The sequence below is a fragment of the Ambystoma mexicanum genome, chromosome 3q, assembly GCF_040938575.1.
Source record: "Ambystoma mexicanum isolate Mex_15411 chromosome 3q, UKY_AmexF1_1, whole genome shotgun sequence".
Taxonomy (NCBI): Eukaryota; Metazoa; Chordata; class Amphibia; order Caudata; family Ambystomatidae; genus Ambystoma; species Ambystoma mexicanum.
The window spans coordinates 483,739,897-483,761,350 of NC_090926.1; the positions used below are offsets into that span (position 1 = coordinate 483,739,897).

A 21,454-nucleotide genomic window follows, 5' to 3' on the forward strand; every position below is an offset into this window, starting at 1 on the left:
AGAGGCCTGAGCTCCTACAAGGCGAACATTCACCTTAATTAAATCATCAAACAAGTGGCACATACCGCAGACTACACCCTTGATGCAATATATTTTGTCCTATGCTACTTACCAAAGACAGATTCACCACTAGAAAGCAGAAGCTCCTTAATGTAAAGAAGTGATACTGTTTTCAAGCAAATCAATAAAGCACCTTATCTGGAGAAATAATTGTACCAAATCTTTAATGAGATGAAAATTCCCACCTCCTGCAGCAAAGTACTTTCATCTACCCAAAAGCAAGGTGATGATGTCATTAAACATCTCAGAAGTAAAGTATTAAACATACAGCATGCGATTATTGCAGCAATAAGAAATGGAATTGGAAGCAAAACCGAAACACTGGTCAATAATATTCAGCCTACAAACTCTCTGTTTAAACCCAATATCTGAATCATACTTCACAAAATTGATAACACATAGCTCTCTCATCGACCCCTGCCCCACAATCATCTACCAACAGATCTTAAATAATAAAACTTCAGCGTTCTATTTTTGAAATTATTGAACTGCTCACTTGAAACACTGCCTACATCAACCCTCTTCTCAAAATCACTGCTGGAGACCCAGAAGACTCTTCAACTTGTGTCCCATTTCAAACATACCATACCCAACCACGATTCATGAGAGCTATGTACAAAGCTAAATCTTGGAGCAATGAGTCTAATAAATTACTATATTGTTCAAACATTGGTCTTAGACCTATGAGAGTCCCTGAATCAGCACTAGTTTCTATTTGCTACAACCGCACAATAACAGCAGATAACATGACCTCAATGCTCCCACCAACCTTCAACATTGTTAACCACAATGAACTAACTACAAGGCTGGTAGAAACCGGACACCATAACACAACTCTACAGTGGATGGAATTGTTCCTAACTGACATAACAGGAATCACCATGCTTCCCCCTCGCATTTTGAATACATGTCACATTACCTGCTCAATTCCCCAGGGATCAAAAGTGATGTGAAGATGAAGATCATACAATAATTTGGTCTCATTTGTTACAACTGTGGCTGACACACAAGTATATACAAAATGCAAAATGATAAAAACCAGCACCACCTTTAGCAACTGTCTCACTTGAATAAATGAATGGATGTCTTCCAACCACATACACATCTCTCCTCATGGCACACCTAAAAGTCCTCTGAAATGGCCTTGTGAATGGGGAAATGCCCTAAATCATCTTAAGTGAGCAAGGAATATTGATGTATAACAGACTCACAATGGAACCCCCACGTCAATGCAACAGCCAAAAACACTCTAATGAATTAGCCCTAAAATTTTGACTCGAACGGCCTGCCATAGGTTCCCCTCACACAAAAATGCAGTGCAGACCATCAGGTTCATAGCTTTTTACTTGTCGTCTGAGTCCCTGCGGGAGTGACGATTGCTCCCAAAATTGTTGTGTAAAATTGCTGTGTAGAATCCCACATACAGCACTAAGATAAGCGGAATAGTTCTGCTTCATCAATGCGGCTGTGGGACTGAATCACATCCTGAGATGGCGGTGATCACCAAATCGCCCTGGATGACAGATGATCATGAAACCTGACTGCCTCTACGAATAGTTCAGGGAAAAACAGCAAGCCTTGGTGTTTGGAAGACATATGTATGCAATGGTAGAAACATATTCAGGAAAACGAACTGTAACAATAGGAGAAGAACCACTAATGTGACCGTGAACAGCTCGGGGGACGTTGTTGCATAGCCACTGCTGCCATTCTATCCCAGATGTATGACATGACCATCCAGACAACTACTTCAGTGGGGACCATGTGTCAAGCCGTTGCCCCCGTCTCCTGCCTGCCCACATGCTCTTAAAGAAATCATGCTGTTCACCCTCCAATGTTCTTCACTGCAAATGCCCCCCATGATGGTCGACGGAGGTCGAATTGTTTCCAAAGATTGCGTGCCATGTGTTCCAAAATGTAAAACAAACATTTGGCGTTCATGAATGACCTTGACCAGGGGTACAGAACAATTGTCACTTATTTGATTTTTATAAAACAAACAAAAGCGTTATGCCGAATGTATGGAAGTCTATTCAGCCGCATCATTAATGTCGCTGTTTATAGTAGATCGAGAGGGGGGTGGGCACATTCATGGCTTCAAAGGCACATGCATTCTCTGCAACATTTCTCGCTCAAAATATACAATAGAGAGTCAAATAATTTCATTTATGCTAAAAGCTATAATAGGCAATCTTGGAAACAGGAGGAATCTGGCATGGAGCGCCGCATACCAACATTATACGGTGGTTATGGGGATTGCTGTCTGTCACCCTGCACTCCTGTCATTAGCTGGAGTTGGCACGTGGCACTTCCATGATGGACGGTGGGGAACAGGACCTAGGGCCACAGTGCAAAGACCCTTCAGCCTGCCACTCTTACGCTCACATTCACATCGAGGAATACTTGATGCAATGAATGGCTGCATCACTTCACAATGACATAGCAGCACCTTGTGTATTTGTGATAGTGATGCCATTAGAATGATTTTTAGGTCTTGGGGAATTACTGTTTTCGTAGGGGTTTCCTGTTGGGTGAATATCTCCGTGACTGTCAGCAGCATATTCAGTAAACAGTGAGGAAATTAGGGGTTCTGTTGACAAAAAATCTATCGTGCACAAAGGCGTGTTGTGTTATGGGCAGGTGGAGGCACCCTATAAGCAACTGCCCCGCAATGCCTGAATTGTGTCAGCATTACCTCAATATTCCTAGTATAATAACGAGCGTGAAGCCTGGAAAATTGGTATTGTATCGTATTGTTTATGTATATAGCGCCTATACACAGGAAAGTGTTTCAAAGCGCTCATGTGACTTGGAAAAGCAAGGGAAGACATGAACACACCTCTCTATCGAATAATGTGCTGTCCACATAATGCAGCTGCAGCAGAACTTTACATGAGCACTAACCCAAAGTCATTCATCTCCGCATTTGGTATTCAGCAAACTAGCGTGCAAACGCCTATATTAGCCTAGATGCCAATGGCTTCAGTTTGAACTCTCCATGTTCATACCACCACCAGAAATCGATTCCTTAGAGTCTGTTACTAAAATAAGAAATTATCTTTTGTAAGTTTAAAAGGGTAACCACAAACCAGAGACGTGAAGACACTACCAGTTGGGTAAAGGTAGAAAAGATGAAAGCTTGATGCGCTCTCCCAGATGATCAGTAACATGCAAGCAAGCATTATCCCAAGTACCTCTAAGATCATTGTTACGTTCAGGGACTTCATTTCGCCAAAATGCCAGTGGTAGCAGAAGTGACATCACGGGACCTGTGACCTCCGATGACATCACAGGAAGTGGTGTCATTTGACCCCACCCCAAAGTGACGTACCAGGAAGCAATGGAACACAACCTTTCACCCCATGACAAAACAGGAAGTGGCATCATATAGCAATGTTTGTCAGTACACTAAGAAAAATATGGTTAGGATATCACTGTAAAGTGATATACATTTTATACAAGAATGAATCCCCATATTTATTGTTAATATCAGTTGGGCCCATATTACCAAATCACTTTGAATGTAAGCAGACGTCCATGGCCAAACGATGATGATGTGTTATTATATAGAACTTATGCTTAAGTTTCATATAGAATAAATATACATACAATATCATCCTACCTGTTTTGGTACTCATTTATCAACCTCAGCAGGATGAAAGGCTGAGTTGACCTTGCTGCGAGTCAAACCTGAAACCTGCAGATCACACACACATTACAGCAGCCAGTGCTCAACCCATTGAGCTATCTTACCAGCTAGAGCCATCAGAAAATCAACCACTTCAGAAACAACAAGCCACATAATGCTGGCCACAGCCCAAGAGCATCAATGCAAAAAAAGAAGAAAAAAAAATGTTTTTTTAAAAACTTTTTTTTCTTTAGGGGTAGAAAGGGAGACCACAGGTGTAGCAAGAGAGACCTCAGGGCGACCCCTAAATGACATCCATGGCTGCCATTATGTAGTAGAGATAACGTAAGAATGAATCCTGATGACATTTTGCTGGATGCAGGAAACAACATTCACACAAAGGATTCAATAAAAGTTACTTACCTTACAAATATTAAGAATTCATTTACTAGATATCACTAAAATATTGAGGATCAATTGAAGTGCAAATTGAGTCAATAACACTCCAAACTAAACCACGTTAAAAATAGTCTTGCTTTTTTACATGCATTAGGGGGTTTACAGATGATTGTCAATGGGCTTTTCCCATTGAAACACGCTTTTGTAAATCAGGCCCTTTGTGTTTTAACAAAGGTTTAGTACTCAGTCCTGACTTTGGACAGAACAGTTTTTGAAAGGTTTTATCTGGCAATTTGTGCATCTACACCTTCATTTTCTGAACTTAAATACTCCCGGGTGTATCTCATGTGCGAGGCATACATGCTTCAATCAGTGGATATCAAAGGGTGTATCACTCTTCCACGGCTGCGTTCTAAATTGTTCTCGCTATCAGAGATTATTTTTTGCACTTAGAATTTTCATGTATTCTTTCTGTTAAGTATTCCCAAAACAGTGGGAAGAAAGAGGTTGTCCTGCCATCTTAAAAAATATTCTTAGGAAGCACAACATGTTGATAGGTATTCAGAGGGCCTTGCAAGAAAAGCAAACGGCACACAATAGAAGTGACCACAAGTTCACTAGAATTGACCACTCTTAGTACCAACCTGATGATACTTTGTGCTCATGGTTTGAAGAAAGCTGCAAGAGCTCTTTCACTGAAAGCTCTCAATCGGATCTGACATATCTTCATGCCTGAATCATCTATGGAGGAAAACGGGTTAAAAACTATCTTGTTGTGCTGATTAGTTACTGTGTGCTCATGGCTCTGGGCACTGAGCAAAGTTCCACCGTGTCAGAATGAGGAAAAAGTGGCTCCAAAATTCCTAGTGAGCAATCTAACAGCACGAAGCCAATATCACAGCTCTTGTTTTCAGTTCTGAAAAGGTGTCTTTGCAAAAGCAAGTCTTTTTCTTGCAAAACGTTTTTTGTAATCCTAAAACATTCTGGCTGTGGTTCACATTGTTTATATGTAAGGCAAAGTCTGGGAAGGTGATTTGTTCATCACCTAAACATGTACATTTAATGACTAAGGGCAGTCAAGAGTTAAAATGCACTGATGAAGTTAGCTACGCCAATATAAAAAATATATATTTGTCCAAAACATTGGGCCTCATTACGAGTATTACCCATCCCTCTTTTAGCGCCATGGCTACCCCCATACTGGGAACCAGGGTCCAGGTTCCAGGAATGAGGAATTTCCGGGCCATTCCGACCTCAGAGGCCCCGGCAATTCCCTTTCCTGTGACCCAGACCCTGTATATCCCCATTCCCATTTGAGCCCCCATATGGCTCAATGGGAATGAGAAAGCCGGATGCACAGGCACCATTGTCAACGGTGCATGTGCATCCAATATGCTGTGCTCGCGGCTGCCTTTCATTGCTCCAGGTGGCACCAGAGCAAATTCCCCACCACAGCATCCACCAGTGCTGTTTTCTTCAACTCTCTCCAACTGCTGGTCATTTGGAAAGCAGGCAGTGTATGCTAGCATGATGGATCAATCATTCCTTCTAATCCCATCTAAATAAAAGCACACATCCAGAGATACCAGCAGCCACAAACTTTAATGGTAGAGGGGTTCCAGGCAGTGGAAATGTACACTATGGCACATGGGACACGCAGACAGTATACTGGAAGGGTAGAGGTGCTTGGGAATGCTTCTTGCAGTGTAGGGGCACATCTCAATGTCATACCAGCCAATACAATATGAAATTGGGTAGAGGTGACTGGAAGCGTTCCCTTGTTCGGACTAGTCTGACCATGCTATCTTTCAATGTTCATTTTCATTACTTGGGTGCCCAAGCACTACATCTTTTCTTTTTGGTGAGACCCACTTCGCTGACATCTTGCAAAGTTTGTACATCACAGTGTCATTCTGCCCTCTAAATGTCTTCTTCGCGACCTAAATTGTTACCAGGCCTATGACAAGCTGGGCACTGCCTGGGCCAGGCACTTACCCTGTAATTCCTCACACTTGCCAAATAATTTCTGTGGCCTCTTCTGCAAGATCACACACCGATGCAGAAGTCACAGTCTCTTCCTCCCCCTGAGGCATCTGCTGGGAAAGTTCTTTGTCTCATCCACATCTTGCTCTTCTGCATTACCACCTGCACTTTGCCCTTGTCAGGCTCTGGAAAGCTGCATCCTCTCTCAACTTTGCCACCATCTAATATCTAATTCAAAGTTTGCCTAAGACATTGTCCAACAATGATTACACTCCTCTTGCATTAAGTCAATTATTACCAGAAACGTCTCCCCAGTAATTTCCACCCTAAGGGCTCTTTGCACCAACCCAGCCTCCTCCACCTTCTGCTCTGCTGTTTTCGGTCATATTGGCAAAATTTGCATTGTTAGCCCTCCCTCCTGATCTGGCAAAGAGAAGTCTACCTCCCCTACTTCCTCCTAATTTGGGTCTGCTTGCATGATTTCAATTAGCTTCTTATTAGGAAAATCAACACACTAGAAAATAGGAACAAAGACAAGTGGCTGAATAGGGCATAACATTAAATAAATCTGGGATCTCAGATACACAAAGGAAGGACACTAAAACACATGGGCCTCATTACGAGTTTGCGGCATGGCTGCCTCCAAACCCGGGTCCGGGTGAGGGTTATCTGAATGAGGACTTACCGGGTCATTCCAACCTTGGAGGACCCGGCATTTCCCCATTCAGGGAAGCCATCCCAATTCCCATTTCGAGACCCCATGGGGCTCAATGGGAATGAGGAGGGAGCTAATAACAGGCCCATTATTAGCGCCCTGATCCTTTAGCGGCTCCCGCTAAGGGCTGCTGGTAAAACCAGCCGCCCTTAGCGGGAGCCGCTAACGGACCTCGGAATGCGGTGGTAAGGGGTTAACGGCACCGGCATCCTTACCAGCACCGTTAACCCCTTAATGCCACACTCGGAATGAGGCCCAATGGGTCTGATTCACCAAGTGTTTTATAATGGCACAATCCCATTGGAAAAGGGTCTGTGAATCAAGCCCTTAGGATTCACTTGTTCATAGACAAGTACCAACAACCTTCATAAACAAACAGGAATATAAAATGTAACCATTTGTTTTTTCTTGTTTTTTTGGGAGGTCAAAGTCAAGTGAAGTATATGCAATACATTATAGAAGGCATAGTAAGACAAACATAGTAAGACAAAGAGAGAGAGAAACTGCATTAGGAAAACAAAAAGGAACGTATTTTATTTTGTAATGCTTAGGTTATGGTTTAATGCAACACAAATCTTCAAATCTATCATGTGTTGGAATGTATGACACCTTAACCCTGAAACCCCCATGAGAAGCTCATTAGCACATTGATGACATCACAAATTGTATCCTGCAAGTCATCACAGATTATATGAAGTACTGTGATGTCACCTGTGAGGTCATGAATGTGCTCATGTGCTTTGCAACAGGGTGCTCAGAGCTTAAGTGACAAAGCTTCCAACACATGTTAACTTTTAAGTGTTTTGTTCAGTTAAAGAATGACCTTACCTCACTTCACCAAAATAGTTTATTTCAATATACATTTGTATTCTATTGATAGAACCTTTTGCCTCATTGAAAGTCATCTTTGATGTCCTGGGTGTTAGTGTTAGCAGTGCACAGTGGCGCGAGTTATGGTTGCTTATGTTACCATAACTGCCGAATTTCAGGGGTTTTTCGGTTTTACTTTGAACCATAACGTCCCTTTAACAAAGTTTTTTTTACTGAATTTGAAAGGTTTTTAGTAGCGCAACTTAACCATAACGTCCCTTTTAACAACGTTTTTTCACTGAATTTCATAGGTTTTTAGTAGCGCAAGATAACCATAACGTCCCTTTTAACAAAGTTTTTTCACTGAATTTCATAGGTTTTTAGTAGCGCAACTTAACCATAATGTCCCTTTAGCAAAGTTTTTTTACTGAATTTCATGTTTTTAGTAGCACAACTTAACCATAATATCCCTGACTTTATATACATGTAACATAGAACATACTGAACCCCTAGCTAGTGATTTCGATGTCCATGGACTACCGCCATGTCCGCGGACATATCGAAAATCTGAGCGTGGTGAATGTAGATTTAAATAGTGTGCCCCATTTCCCCTTTGAGGTTGGCTCTGAAAAGAGCCGTTTTTTTTTTGTTTTTTTGCAGATGCTTGACAGACACCTGTTATTTTGTATTTTCTTTTTCTTACTTTACTCCTAAAATCTTCACATAACCTTCTCTAAAGCAACCCTTACATTCCAAAACAGAATGGCATTTCCCATAAAAGATAAGGAAATGCCATATTCTTTAAAATAAACAGCATTACTGGAATCAATATTCTCATTATTACAGAATAACATACCAGCTCTAATCATGAAGGCACACATGCCTCGGTTGATTACACACCTAGCATTGTTTTGCTGAGGACAAAAAACTGAACTATTGTCCCATATTGCCCTAGGTACTAATACAGAAAAAAATACTTTGGCATTTGGAAAGATGTTCATTACTGCTTGAACCAAGTGTTCCAAATCTGCCAACAAAGTAGGGGCACTGACATAGCCCAAATGGAAAGCACCATAGTGCGGAACTACCACATGGGGACTGTTGATCCTGCCCATATCTTCACAAACTTGTACAATTCCCTGTACATTGCAATCAGGCACAGTGCTCCACACCACCTCCACTCCTTTAACATCAAAATTCTTTGCAACATGCCTGCATTGAGCATACTGTTGTAAACCATGCACAAACATATCTCTGAGCACCAACACCGTGACTTTCTCCACTTCTGCCATCTTCACTACACACAGTCTCTTTGAACACAAATCCACAACCTCAACATCTGATTGGCTGATCCCTACAGTCTTCTTTCCATGCTGGATTTGCTGGAAAACCCCGGATGTAGCACGCCGTGTCCGCAGACCGCATAACTCTTAGACAGCCCTTCTACCATTTTCACTTAATTCTCTGTGCCATTCCCTCATTGGATACAGCTAAGCACGCACACAATATGGAGAACGTCCTCAGAACACCCCCAGTTTGTTTATTTTCGAACATTTCAGGACACCGTGAGTGTTCTTAGAACACATTCAACTTGCCAGCCAACAATACGGACAATGTCCTCAGAACACCCCCATTTTCTTTATGTACGAACATTTCAGGACACCGCAAGTATTCTTAGAACACTTTCAGCTTCACAACGAACAATACAGACAACGTCTTCAGGACACCCCCTGCGAACATTCCAGGACCCCACGGGTCTTCTTAGAACACTTTCACCGAATGCATTCTGTTTATTTATGAACATTTCAGAACAGCCGTGTTGTCCGCAGAAAAATTGAACACAGCAAAAGTGACTAGCACATAAAAAAAACAGAACATTGAACCTATCTCATACACCCCCACCCTCCCCAAACACTCTTACACACCAACACACTCCACTAAATACAATTTTTAATCCAAGTTTCACCGCGCTGTCCGAGGTCGTCCGCGAATGCAAGATGGCAGACGCCACCGAAAATCTGATGCATTTCAAGCACCACGCCGTCCAATCAGTGAACACATCGCATGTCCGCGGACATTGCGCAGGCCGCTCGGCCAATCAGGGCACTGTCCGTGGAGCGAACCGGGAAGTCCGTCCGCAAAGCGAACAGAGATATCACTAATTTTTTTGCCTTACATTTTGGTCATTTTTAAAAAAACTACTGGACGGATTTACACCAAATTTGCAAAAGCATGCTTTTGGGACCAAGCCCCCGCTCCTGCCACAAATTTGGTGTAAATCTGTCGGTTTGGGCTTTAGGCGTGCGCAATTTTTTTTCCCATTATGTCTATGGGAAAAAACAAAAGTTTTGGGACTCCCCCCTATACATTTGCCCCCCCCCTGGACGAAACCTCTCCAAACTTTGCAAAAAAATGTCAGAGTGGGCCATATACTTTTTTTGCAAAGTTTGGTGAGGATTCGTCCAGAGGGAGCGAAGTTATAAGACGCCCAAAAATGCTCTTCCTATGGAAACACCAACTTAACCATAACTACATGGACGCTACCGCGTCCATGTAATATATATATATATATATATATATATATATATATATATATATATGAAATAAATGCTTTTCAAAGGAAAGGCAGTGAGTGGAATGCACTCCAGAGAGCAGCTGCAACAGGAGAACAATGTCCTTGCAGCAAATAAGTGGAAAAAACTGGAAAAAACTCCTCAGCATTCCTGGCAGCACGTTTTCTTTATTAATATAAGTGCATCAGGAAAGGGAAACAAGAAAAAAACGACGTGTTTCGCGGGACACAGACCTCTTGATCACGTAGGTTATATAAATTATATATTTATATATTTCAAGGAGAAAAGGTGAGGTTTGTCGTCAGAGAGGCTGCGGGGAGGATGATATACATGAAAATATAAACGTTGAGTTTGACATTATAGGAAGGACTAGAGAGGCATTTTCTATAAGAATGTTTTGTTTTGATTAATATGGGTAGATTTCAATGGGCAGGTAATACATGATGGGTGTGTGAAGACGAAATGGGCAAATGACATCAGGAGCACATTCACTGCAGGGAGAAAGTGGGGAGATGACAGAGGACGGGCGCATTTGTAGTGTTGAGGGGGGCTGTGGAAGACATTTTAACTTTAAGCCATTTTAATTTTAACGAAGTGAACAAAAGCATTTTTCAATGAACCATTTGGCTCTTGTCGTTATGCTAATTCCTGCGGGAAAATCTCATGGGTATGAACGAGGGAGAAACGAAAATACAATTGGGGAACACTGGCCAGTGGACCAACTTGTTGTACTCAAATAGGTGGAAAGCGTAAGAAACTCAAGGTGGCAACAGTAAAGATAGACACAAGTGATCACAGTTCATGGGTGTTTATTAAACTGCAAAGGTAGGTTGGAAAAACACCTAATCTAAACCTAAATCTAAGATGGGAGCAAGCTTAGACCATCAAATAATAATAAGCAGTCCTAATGGTGTCATGTCAAAATAAAAAAAGGCCTATACTAAGAAAAATCTATTGCAAATCCTTACGCTAAATACAACAAGAAGTGTGAGATAATCTTCTTAAGAAGGAAGTGTTCACAAATGATAAGTCGGAATGCAGTACTTGCAGTACTTGAGGTCTCCCTTCCCCACATGTTCAGGACTTGACAAGGGTATATTTTAGAGCACACACTCAAGCCTTCCCAGCATGAGCTAACAATTCCACTTTCAGCAATCAGGGCAATCGGTGATCAAGTCTCTTTCTATCAAAATGTCTCTTGCCGTTGTGGGCCTATTGTATTCAAAATAATAAACAGAAGTTCCATTTCACATAAATCTTCGGGTGCTGACTGTTCACCTCTTGGATCCCCCTCATTTCGGGCTCAGATCCCTTTTGCATTCACAAATCTTTGGGTGACTACTGTTGACCCCTTGGATCTCCCTTGTTCGGGCTCAGACCACTCTGACTGTTCGCCTCCCTCATTCAGTTTCACTATGGTGTTCTTCACAAGTCTTAATATCTTTTGTACAGTTCTCTTTGGACATCCCTCTTTCAGGTTCACTCGTGTCAACACACTTTTTTTCGGGACTTTAGAATTTGCCCCCTCTTTACCGGCATATCTCATTTGGGTTCACTCTTTCCAATCTTGTCAATCATACATTTTCACATTCAAATCTTACGATGCAAGATTCACTTGCCTTAGTTTCACAATTATTTGTCGGTCAAAGACTTTGGACTGTACAGAGAATTTTACAAGACCCCTGTATGACCATTTTGAACCTTTTCCTTGCCTTTCCCAAGGCCTTATGGTACTGGTAGATTTAACAATTGGGTAATCGCCCAAAGTTTTCCTGAGTGAGCACCCACGTGGTGCTTGACTCCTCTGTTGCTGGTTTTCCCCCTTTTCTCCTCAATAGTTCTTTTAACATTTCACAGTTCAATTAGCTGTTTGTTACTTTTCGTTCAACACAGTTTGATTTCTTATCGACTTTGTTCAACACAGTTCGGTTTCTTATCGAGTCTCCCCTCGGCTCATCGGCTGTGATGAACCGATTGGCTTTCTTTCCCTTTGGAGTCAAGGTTGGTTCCACGGAGACTTGGTTATCAGCGTAGGAGGGTCTTGTGCGTAGACATCTGTTGCAACACATGCTGGCTATTGTTCGCAGTCTTACGATTCCTTCTGCAGAGGTATCATGGGCCTTGGTCGGAAAGGGCAATTTCACTTCTCTCCTTGACTCCCTGTTGGTATGTGCTGTCTTTCTCATCCTCTTAAACTGCTGTGCTGAGTTAGCTCTCACATTGTGCAGTCTGCCTTGCCCCTATTGTGCTCCACCTTTTATCCCTGTGGACAAGGGAAAGGGCCATAAGGTGTGTGTGGTTCGGGTCAATTGCCTGACTTTGTCTGACCCTGGTGTCGGGACATGTCAGGTAAATAGCTTGAGTGTTAGTCCGTTGTCATTCAAATTGTGCGAGAGTGTTCTCGTCAGAAAAGGGATGGGTAAAGTCCTTGTGTAAGACACAAGAAAACAAGGATTTTGGGAGATATGGTTTATGGATGTAACAGGGTTTGGGATCCTAGGGGATGTGTTATATATGGAGAGGTTGTTGAATCTGGCACAAAAGATTTAATGGGAGGAAGGGAGGCAGATGCCGTACAGCATTGAAAGCCCTCTGAGATTTCATCCTCCTCTCCTTCTTCCTCTGTATAGTACCGCACCTCATCTGGAGTGCTTCCCTGAGCACAACCCCGGGTTCCCCTATCCAGGTGATCATTCCTCACTCGTCTACCCGCAGGGTTGGGTTCTGAGAGGGCAAGTTCTTCTCTGGCCAACTAAATAAGGGATTCCGGGATCTACTTGGGAGAATAACCTCAAGTTTCTCACAAAAGTAACAACCAGGCTCAAGGTCATGTCCTGTGGGACATGGATGTTTACTACTAAATGGCATTTGGGCACAGCTGTAGGCCATGGCCAGTGCAATATGTAAAAGTACTACTGAGGGGGATAGATGCCATGGCAAATACCATGTCCCGTTGGACTGTTTCTTTGACTGCAATTAGTGCTACATGGGTCATAGTAAATTACTACTAAAGGGGAGAGGGAAATTACATAATTGATAGAAAGTGGCCATACATCTTTGCGCCTGATTTCTGAAAATGTGGCAGAAGCCACGGCTGTGGCTATGGTCTTTTATCATAATGGTGCAAAGTAGCTAGTGGCCATGGCTGAGATCCATGGCCAGTGATATTGATATTGATATTGATATTTTATTTCTATCGCACTCGTACACAAGTGTTTCAGAGCACGACAAGGCAAGGGAGGGGAACAAGGGAGAACAAAAAAGCGATCTTACTAGGCCCAGTGACATTGAGAACACGCAAGTGCATGTAAGAGGGGGAGGGGAAAAGTGCATGAAAGGGGGGAGAAGTGGAAAGTGTGAAGCAGAGGAGACACAGATATATAGCAATAAATAAATAATAAAGGAAACAAACAGTGGTAGTGCAACCAGGAATTTGCAATTTCTAGGTTTAAGGCAGCAGACAGGGTAGGACTGATAAGTGGAGGAAGAAAAAGGGGGGGTGTATGGGTACAGATACAGACCCCAGTGCAAGGAATGGCCTGGAGGCAGTGCAGGAGGGTGGCAGGGTGAGCAGGTACCTGAGCCCAGAGGACAGAGGGTGGCCTGGTGCACGGTGCCAAGAGAGAACAGATCAGCAGGGTAGAGGGGGAGCGAAGGCAGAAGAAAAGAGAAAGGTCTTGAGGAACTGGAGATGGTTCTCCTCAAGTGTTAGAGTGGCAGGGAGGCTGTTCCAGAGCGAGGCCCTAGCCGAAGACAGAGCTCTACCCCCAGCTTGTTTCTTTGCCATGGTTTCATGGGCCATGGATGTTCACTCCTTCATGCGTGGTAAGATAAGGCATAACAAAACCCTTGAAACTCAGCAAAAGACATTAGTCAAGGGAAGGTTAAGGTGAAAGAATTCAAGACAACAAAAGCAATGAACGGTGCCAGTGATTAAAGTGATGACACCCTTAACTCAAAGTATCCCCATGATTTCAGCCAATGAGCATATAGATGATGTCACAAATATCATCAAAAATTACATTATGTATGGTATCAACTAGGGTACTCTGAGTCACATTTATTGTGGCTCTTTTCACTTCACACCCATCATCCGTGGAATTTCATGGTTTTTGCTGCATTAAATTGTTTCACCTTAACTATCACTTAATACATTGTTGAGCGTCTTACTGTAAGTTAGTAAACAATAGGGCTAACCGCAAAAACTGAATGATGATAGCTCTTGAAGGTAGATGTTTGCAGATATAAACATGGTTGCTACAGTGTTTATGAATTGAAGAGTAAAGGCTCAGAAACCTTCTCAAGTCACTATTATGTGTGAAATGCAGGTGACAACGTAGAAATAATGATTGCAAAAACAGATCTCAGTGTTACCTTTATCTTCATGTGGTGTCTTAATACTGTTCACATCACCAATGTTTTTGTTTTCCTTGCAGTGAAACCAACAGTGATTCACACTGATATGTATGTAAATAGCATTGGTCCAGTGAATGCCATCAACATGGTGGGTATGCATATCTTCAAATTTGCTTATACTGAGTTTGGTTTATGTAATGAATGCATCTTATTTTTACATATTAAGGGATAGGAGACTGATTCTCAGAGGCAAAGTTTGGTAGTATGAAATCTCAGAAAATATACATATATATCCTATCTTTATTCGCATATAGCTCTGAATTTCAGAAGCCTGCTGAGTGCATTGAGGTTTTATCCATTCAAATAAAAAAGGCTCATTCATCAGTACAACAGAGGGATGTGTTGTGTGCAAAATTGACAATTGATTAAATTAGATTGATTGTACAAATATTACGCTAATACCCGGTCCTGCCATTTGAGGTATTCCTTTTCTCCACTTGACTGATATTTGTAAATCCTTTATTCTTTTCTTAAACATGTTTTCTTTCCATTAAACATTCATTTGTATGCCCCATGGATTGGATTACTTAATTTTAAAATCATTCTCGCTGTTATTTTATTTTTATTTTTTTAGAAATAACTGCTCAGGTTGTAATCTGCAACTCATGCCAACAATCACAAATATATATTGTGGAAAGTAAATTAAACCAGTACACTGTAAGATTTGCAACAATAACAGACTAGATGAAGTGCTGGAAATTGTGTTTGTTAAGTGGATGGTGACCCCATAACTTATTATTTTAATTCATGGCCTAGCACTCGCAAACTTGATTTTTGTTTTATTCTTGAAAACATATTGAGAAATGGTTCAAAAACACCTAATTTGCAAATCACAAACTGGAGAGTTGTGTTCACAAATTGTTCAATTTATCTCATAAGTAAATACAAGTAAATATGTCCTGTTAATTCTCACATTATCACTAGGACATTAGAGATGATGACAGCATGCTATTAAATACAAATATATAGAATACAAATACACATCAAAATAACTAGTCCATATATTCTTGAATTTGTGTGCTGCCTTCCTGGCTCTCATTGTGATGTTCTCTTGCAAGGTGTCTCATTTGCCCAAGCAATACATTAGTTGTAAGCCTCCTTAGGATCTTCAAATAGATCTAATACAAATAATATGTTATGTTCCATGCAGATACAATGACCCTTATAGAGGTCCACGAAGGAGTTTTATGTCATTCTTGTAGAAGGTGACAAATATCAAGAGGCATCAAATACAGCGTTAAGGAAAGCATATGGGAAGTTTCACTAAGGTCCAAAAATGGCCCTGCATTGTGTTTATTTATTATTTTGTATTATTTATTTTTAATGTGATATAGTTGTATAAACAAAAACTTGACATATATATTTTCAATAGAATCAATAATAAAATTCAGGAGTAAAATATCATAACATGAATATAAAACATACAATATATTTCCATTACATATTTCATTCAAGCAAACAATACATTAAGTAAATCTGTTAATGGGTCAACACTATAGATCAAATCAAGGATATAATACATATATACACATATATATCTATACACATACGTATATATTCTTCAATCACTAACCCGGATCTTACTATGGTTTCCTATGGGAACCTAACAGGCACTCCTCCTAGCGAATATCACCCAGTGAGTATCATTGATTTCCGCACTTAGTGGTAAATACATTTATTTATATTAATTAAACCTCCTAATCCATGTTATTCTTCTCAGCTTGTCCGCTTAAACTGGGCTTCTATTTCTGTCCCATAACATTCATATTTATAATTTATTCAACCGATTGACTACATTGCACCAAACTCTATAGAGCGCTAAATGTAGTCTGGGATTTTGGGTATTCAAGCACATGTACCAGAATTCGTCCTCCTTGATATAGTTCAAATGATGTACGTAGCTATCATAATTATTAATATATAATGAAGCTAAAATTGGACATAGCATTAGAACATGTCTGGCAGTATTGTGTGTCCCTCCACATGTGTCAACTTAGTATCTGCTGCATCCCAAGCACTCAAGTGAAAATACAGAATGCAATTGTGCATTACCATATAACTTTATTGGACCTTCAGCACTAACACCCATGAGAGAGATGTTGAAAGACAAGAGCAAATCAGGTTAGCTGTGCCCAAATGATTAGTGTTGCACACTACATAATAGTTTGTAAACCTCTTAATACTCAAAATGGTGACCAAACAAAGAAGGTGTTTACAATTGTAAACACATGTGCATGCAAATAAAATATCAATATCATCACATGCACAAACACACAAACACACACACACACACACACAATTAACCTGAATGCACAGTGGCGGATCAGAAGAGGAACATGGACTCTATTTTTCCTTTACACTGATCACTTTATTAACTGAAAGGAAGTAGTTCCTGTCTTTCCCTGTAAGAAGGGTTTTCAATGCCTAACAGAACTAAGTAAGGTGCTCATCGATCGTCAGTGAGAGCCCAACTCAGAATCAGTCCACTGTCCAAACTAATCACTTCTAACCCCACCACTATTATAACAACAGGAATACTACCTTCTCCCTTACGCTGGTTCTTTGCCAAATTCATTTCAATAAGGTATTCTTAAGTAGTTCTGTGCAACTACTTTTTGTAAGTCACACAGTTCTGATATTGAGTTCTTTAAAGGTATAATTGTCTCTTGTTTTAGATTACTTCTTTTATCATTTTGATCCTCTTCTTGAAATATTTTATTTCTTTTGTCCTTTTTCTTTCATAGGACAATTTTACCCAACACTTAAAACTTCTACGTTGATTTCCTGGGGTTTTCAATCTTTATTTCACAGCTTTTGGTTTCACTTTGGGATTGACTCTGATTCTTTTCCTGTTTCAATGTGCTCCTCAGTGTTTCCCCTCTTACAGTGTTTCCTATTTTGTAATGTTTTTTGGCTTCCTCCTTGATGTCGCAGAGAGTAAACATTCCAGAAAGGCTTGTCATTCCCTGTGGTTTGCAATGAAAATAAGTGTTACAGGGATACTTCTCCTGCTGTTCTCTCAATGCCAATATCTTAGTACTGGGACAAGTATGAGTGTTCCAGTAATGATTCTTTTTTTGCCTCATTCACTGAAAAAAAATCTTAGGACTGGGACAAGTATGAGTAAGCCAGTAATGATTTGGATTCCCCCTCCAAGGTCTCCCACCTTCGACCTTTCCTGTAGTGTACTGGGATAGTGTCATCGGGGTACTCAACCGGTTGGGGCATTCTCATTGATTTGCCAGGTTGGCTTCTTACACTTTCTCTGGTTCAAACCCAAAACTTTCCAGTTGTTTGTTCACCTGCACTTTCTGTGTTTGGTCAAAGGCACTGGTATTGTTGATGTTTACATACCTATGGGTCCACTTCTGCTCCTTTTCGGTCACCCCAAAACTTAGCTCTTGAACGTGAAGAGGAGGTTTTGCATCTGTCCCAGTTCCTCTCTGTTTCTTCTCTTTTAGATGCAACACATGAGAACCTTCCCTCAGGTTCCTTTTCGACAAAGGACGCTGCATGTCCTCTCTTTCTTCAGTACACGTCTTTGAGCAAACTCGTATATTGTGGTTTCTCTTTCTCACTTCCCAGGCTCCACCCCTTTTCTGTATTACGCTGCCATGGATTTTTCCCAGCGCAATATAACAGGGCCTTCTCTATGTTTGTTCTGGGCTCTGTATTCTCTATAACAGATACGTTTCTCCTCATCTCAGTATCATGTAGTCTTTCCTTAACCTGCATTTCCTGATGACAATAGCAGCTCTTGGAATGGCCTTCATACTTTTCTTCACTAGATGTTCTTAGAAATCTATAATTGATATTTATCTTAGGGGGTTACTCACTGGAATATGAATCCTTGAACCCAGAGGAGGAGTCTCCCCCATTGATGTCTTGCTTGCTCTAACCATAGGGAGGTTTTTGCGGAGCAGTATCACCTGCCCAGATTCACATTGAAGGTTGCCTCTGGGGAGACGTCACCAATTCTTGTGATTCATGAGAGCACTTTTGAGCACAGACTGTGAAATATTTGAAGACATATGTATTGATTAAAAGACATTGGTTTGGCTGATTAGGTAATTCCTTTCAGAGCTGTTCTAATGTACTTGGCATTTAGCATTGGCTGTTGATGCACTTGCTCATGTTGGCATTACAGAAGGGACCTACTGCCTTGAATGTAGTACATAAAGGCATCTTCCCTCATTTGCTTGTTGGTGTTAGCCACACAAATTATGGAATCCCTGTCTTCCCTCCAGATACATATGGTGCGTAGTAATTTTGGTTTAATCTACCATCTGTGCAGACTTCAACTCTACTCTCAATTATTTGTATATGTAATTGGTACTTAACTTCTGCCCTACAGCAGTACAAGGATGAGCAGAGGCTAAAACACCCACTCAGCCCTCACACTACAAATCAAGAGCCAACTCAATCATAAAGGTAAAACAGTCACAGTCAAGCAATATACCTTTGCCTTTTGTGGTAACATTGGCTGAGGGAAGGCTATACTCATATGAGACCTGTTAATGTGGTTCAGTAGCAATCCAAAAGGCGAAACTGAATAGTCCAAAATAAAGGAACGTTCCATCAATGTTCTATAAAAATATATACACTTTAAACACATTATGTACAATAATAACAAACTAGAAAAACACTACACAAAACCTGCACCTGAGGAAAGAAGACAGAATAAGAACATATTGTACATGCAGCAATCTGGGAAATGAATCAAGGGTGAAAGATAAGCAACAGCAACGATATTTTTGAATAAGGATATCTACTGGTGGGCGAAACGGGTTTAGAGTGAGCTACCCAGTCTCTATTAACCGAAAATGGAGCAAAAGGGCAGTTAGCAGTCAATATTAACTTATTTGCAGGTATTGGTGGTTCAGCAGTTCTGAACCAAACTTCTTGACACTGTGTGACTGGGAGAGTAAAAAACGCAGCAACAGATGCTCCTGCTGGTTCAAACGTGTTGAACAGTTCTTGAAACATGGCCCAAGCATTTCACAGTGGAAGACACTAGGATCCCAACTGTCCCAGCCCTCAGGGTGCTTTGAGTCAGAATCCAGGGGCTCTGGGAACATATTAACCCTTTGCTCATGCTCCCAAACACAGGGAGGCTGGCACACAACTACAGATATCCTCCAACACAGAGAGGTTCTGGGTATCGCTGTGGCTGGCAGAGAGGCAGTCTTGCTCCTGTAGCAGGTCACGTCTCAGGTTGCTATGCACCTCACTTCAGGGAGTCAGGGACAATACAGTTCCTTGTTCTTGAGCTCCCCAACATGGGGGAGGCTGGCACACAAATGCAGGGATACCCCAACACAGCAATGTCCTGGGTATTGCAGTGACTGGCACAAATGCAGGTCTGTTCCAGCAGGCCACCCCCATTGATCCCTGGGGATGTTTAGGGGACAGGGGTGGTCTCTGACTTCACGTCCAACTGGAATACTTTACAAAGACTGCTATCTCAGCAGGGTGCAGTGAAATCTTCACAAGTGATGATGGGATACCCCTTCTTTGATAGGCAACATTACCCAAGTGATCAGACTAAAGCTCACCTTCTTTAGGGGTCAATATCTACTCTTGAAACTGTGGACTTTGCCCTTATTATGCCACACCCAAAGTGAATTGCTACAGAGGAGGTGTAGGAGCAGGAAAGAGAAAGAGAGGCAGAGAGAATCAGGATGGCAGAACCAGCCCAACACTGTACATATCCTTATCTGGCTATCCTAGCTCTGCCCTCTCTGCTTCTCAATAGGATCAAATGCCTTTATTAATGTAGGATTGTGGTGAGAGGCCTGGGTCTTTGTAAATGGATGTGCCTCTTACTTTCTGCTCCCAGGCCAGTGTGCTCTGGAGTGGCTCTCCGAGGCAGAAGGGTGTTACCTGCCCTTACAAATAAACTAACAGAGTCACCCCACCAGGCTACCTTCCTATCAGTAGGGCAAGGTCCATACTGTCTGGGGAATTCACATAACTCTTCCATAGCTGAACTGGACTTACAGGGCTGACACATGTGCAATATCAATATCATCTGGGTGGGATAATTCTGAATGATGCTGGCTATCATACCATAACTCAGGTATGGCGTATATTTACAGTTGTATGCGCTGCCAGGACATCTTCAGAGGTATGTCGTTTTTGGAACAGGGGTGTATATTTTAAATGTTTCCGCAATGCTGCAGAGACTTGGGTGTCACTGCAGCCGACAAAGGGGCATCTGTGACCTATTAACCCACTCTGTGCCACTGGTTGAAAAGATGCTGCGAATCAGGCGAGTGATTCAGCAATGTACAAGTACACACTATGGTTTTGGCATGGTGTTTATGAAAGGGGAATCTGATTAGCAGATTTCTCTTTCAGAGGTGAAATTACCTGCATCATTGTATTCTTTAAGAGATGGGGCTGGTTTTGTTTTTCTTGTCTTGGTCTGTGGTAGAGATGATTGGCTGGCTAGTGGATGAGACGTTTTAAACTCCAATAATACAGTGTCAACATCTCCTGATAGAAATAACTGCTTTAAGCATCACTGGTAATATGTTTGTATATCTTATAATGTATCCCAGTGCAATATTGTCTGCTGTTTATTCATCCAATAAGGAAACAGTTTGAGCCGGATTTACAAAACCATTTTACGATGTCAAAATACCATTAGCAAAGGCCTTGTAAATCAGTCCCTTTGACTACACAAAACGCAGAGAGAAAATACAAAATCAAGTACCAAGAATGAACCTGAACTTCAAAATATGCGATCACATCATTCCAGTTATGAATTCCTCATGCTCTCCTCATGCTGGTCACCAGTTGAACACAAGGTCACATTGAACACATCATGCATCTATGCAGAATGCCTTGTCTACATGTGGTCAATGT

At 41.4% G+C, this 21,454-nt stretch overlaps 1 protein-coding gene across 3 annotated transcripts in view; it reads left to right on the top strand.

The window, feature by feature from the left end:
- Positions 1–21,454, top strand: part of GABRG2 (gamma-aminobutyric acid type A receptor subunit gamma2) — a 907,137-nt gene that overhangs the window by 502,030 nt on the left and 383,653 nt on the right. For all 3 annotated transcript variants that reach the window (XM_069654279.1, XM_069654278.1, XM_069654277.1), the window contains exon 3: positions 14,605–14,672. Coding sequence is in view for 2 of the 3 variants with exons in the window: in XM_069654278.1 (XP_069510379.1) it covers positions 14,605–14,672 (68 nt within the window). In the remaining variant the exon portion in view is untranslated. The remainder of the gene's footprint in view (positions 1–14,604; positions 14,673–21,454) is intronic.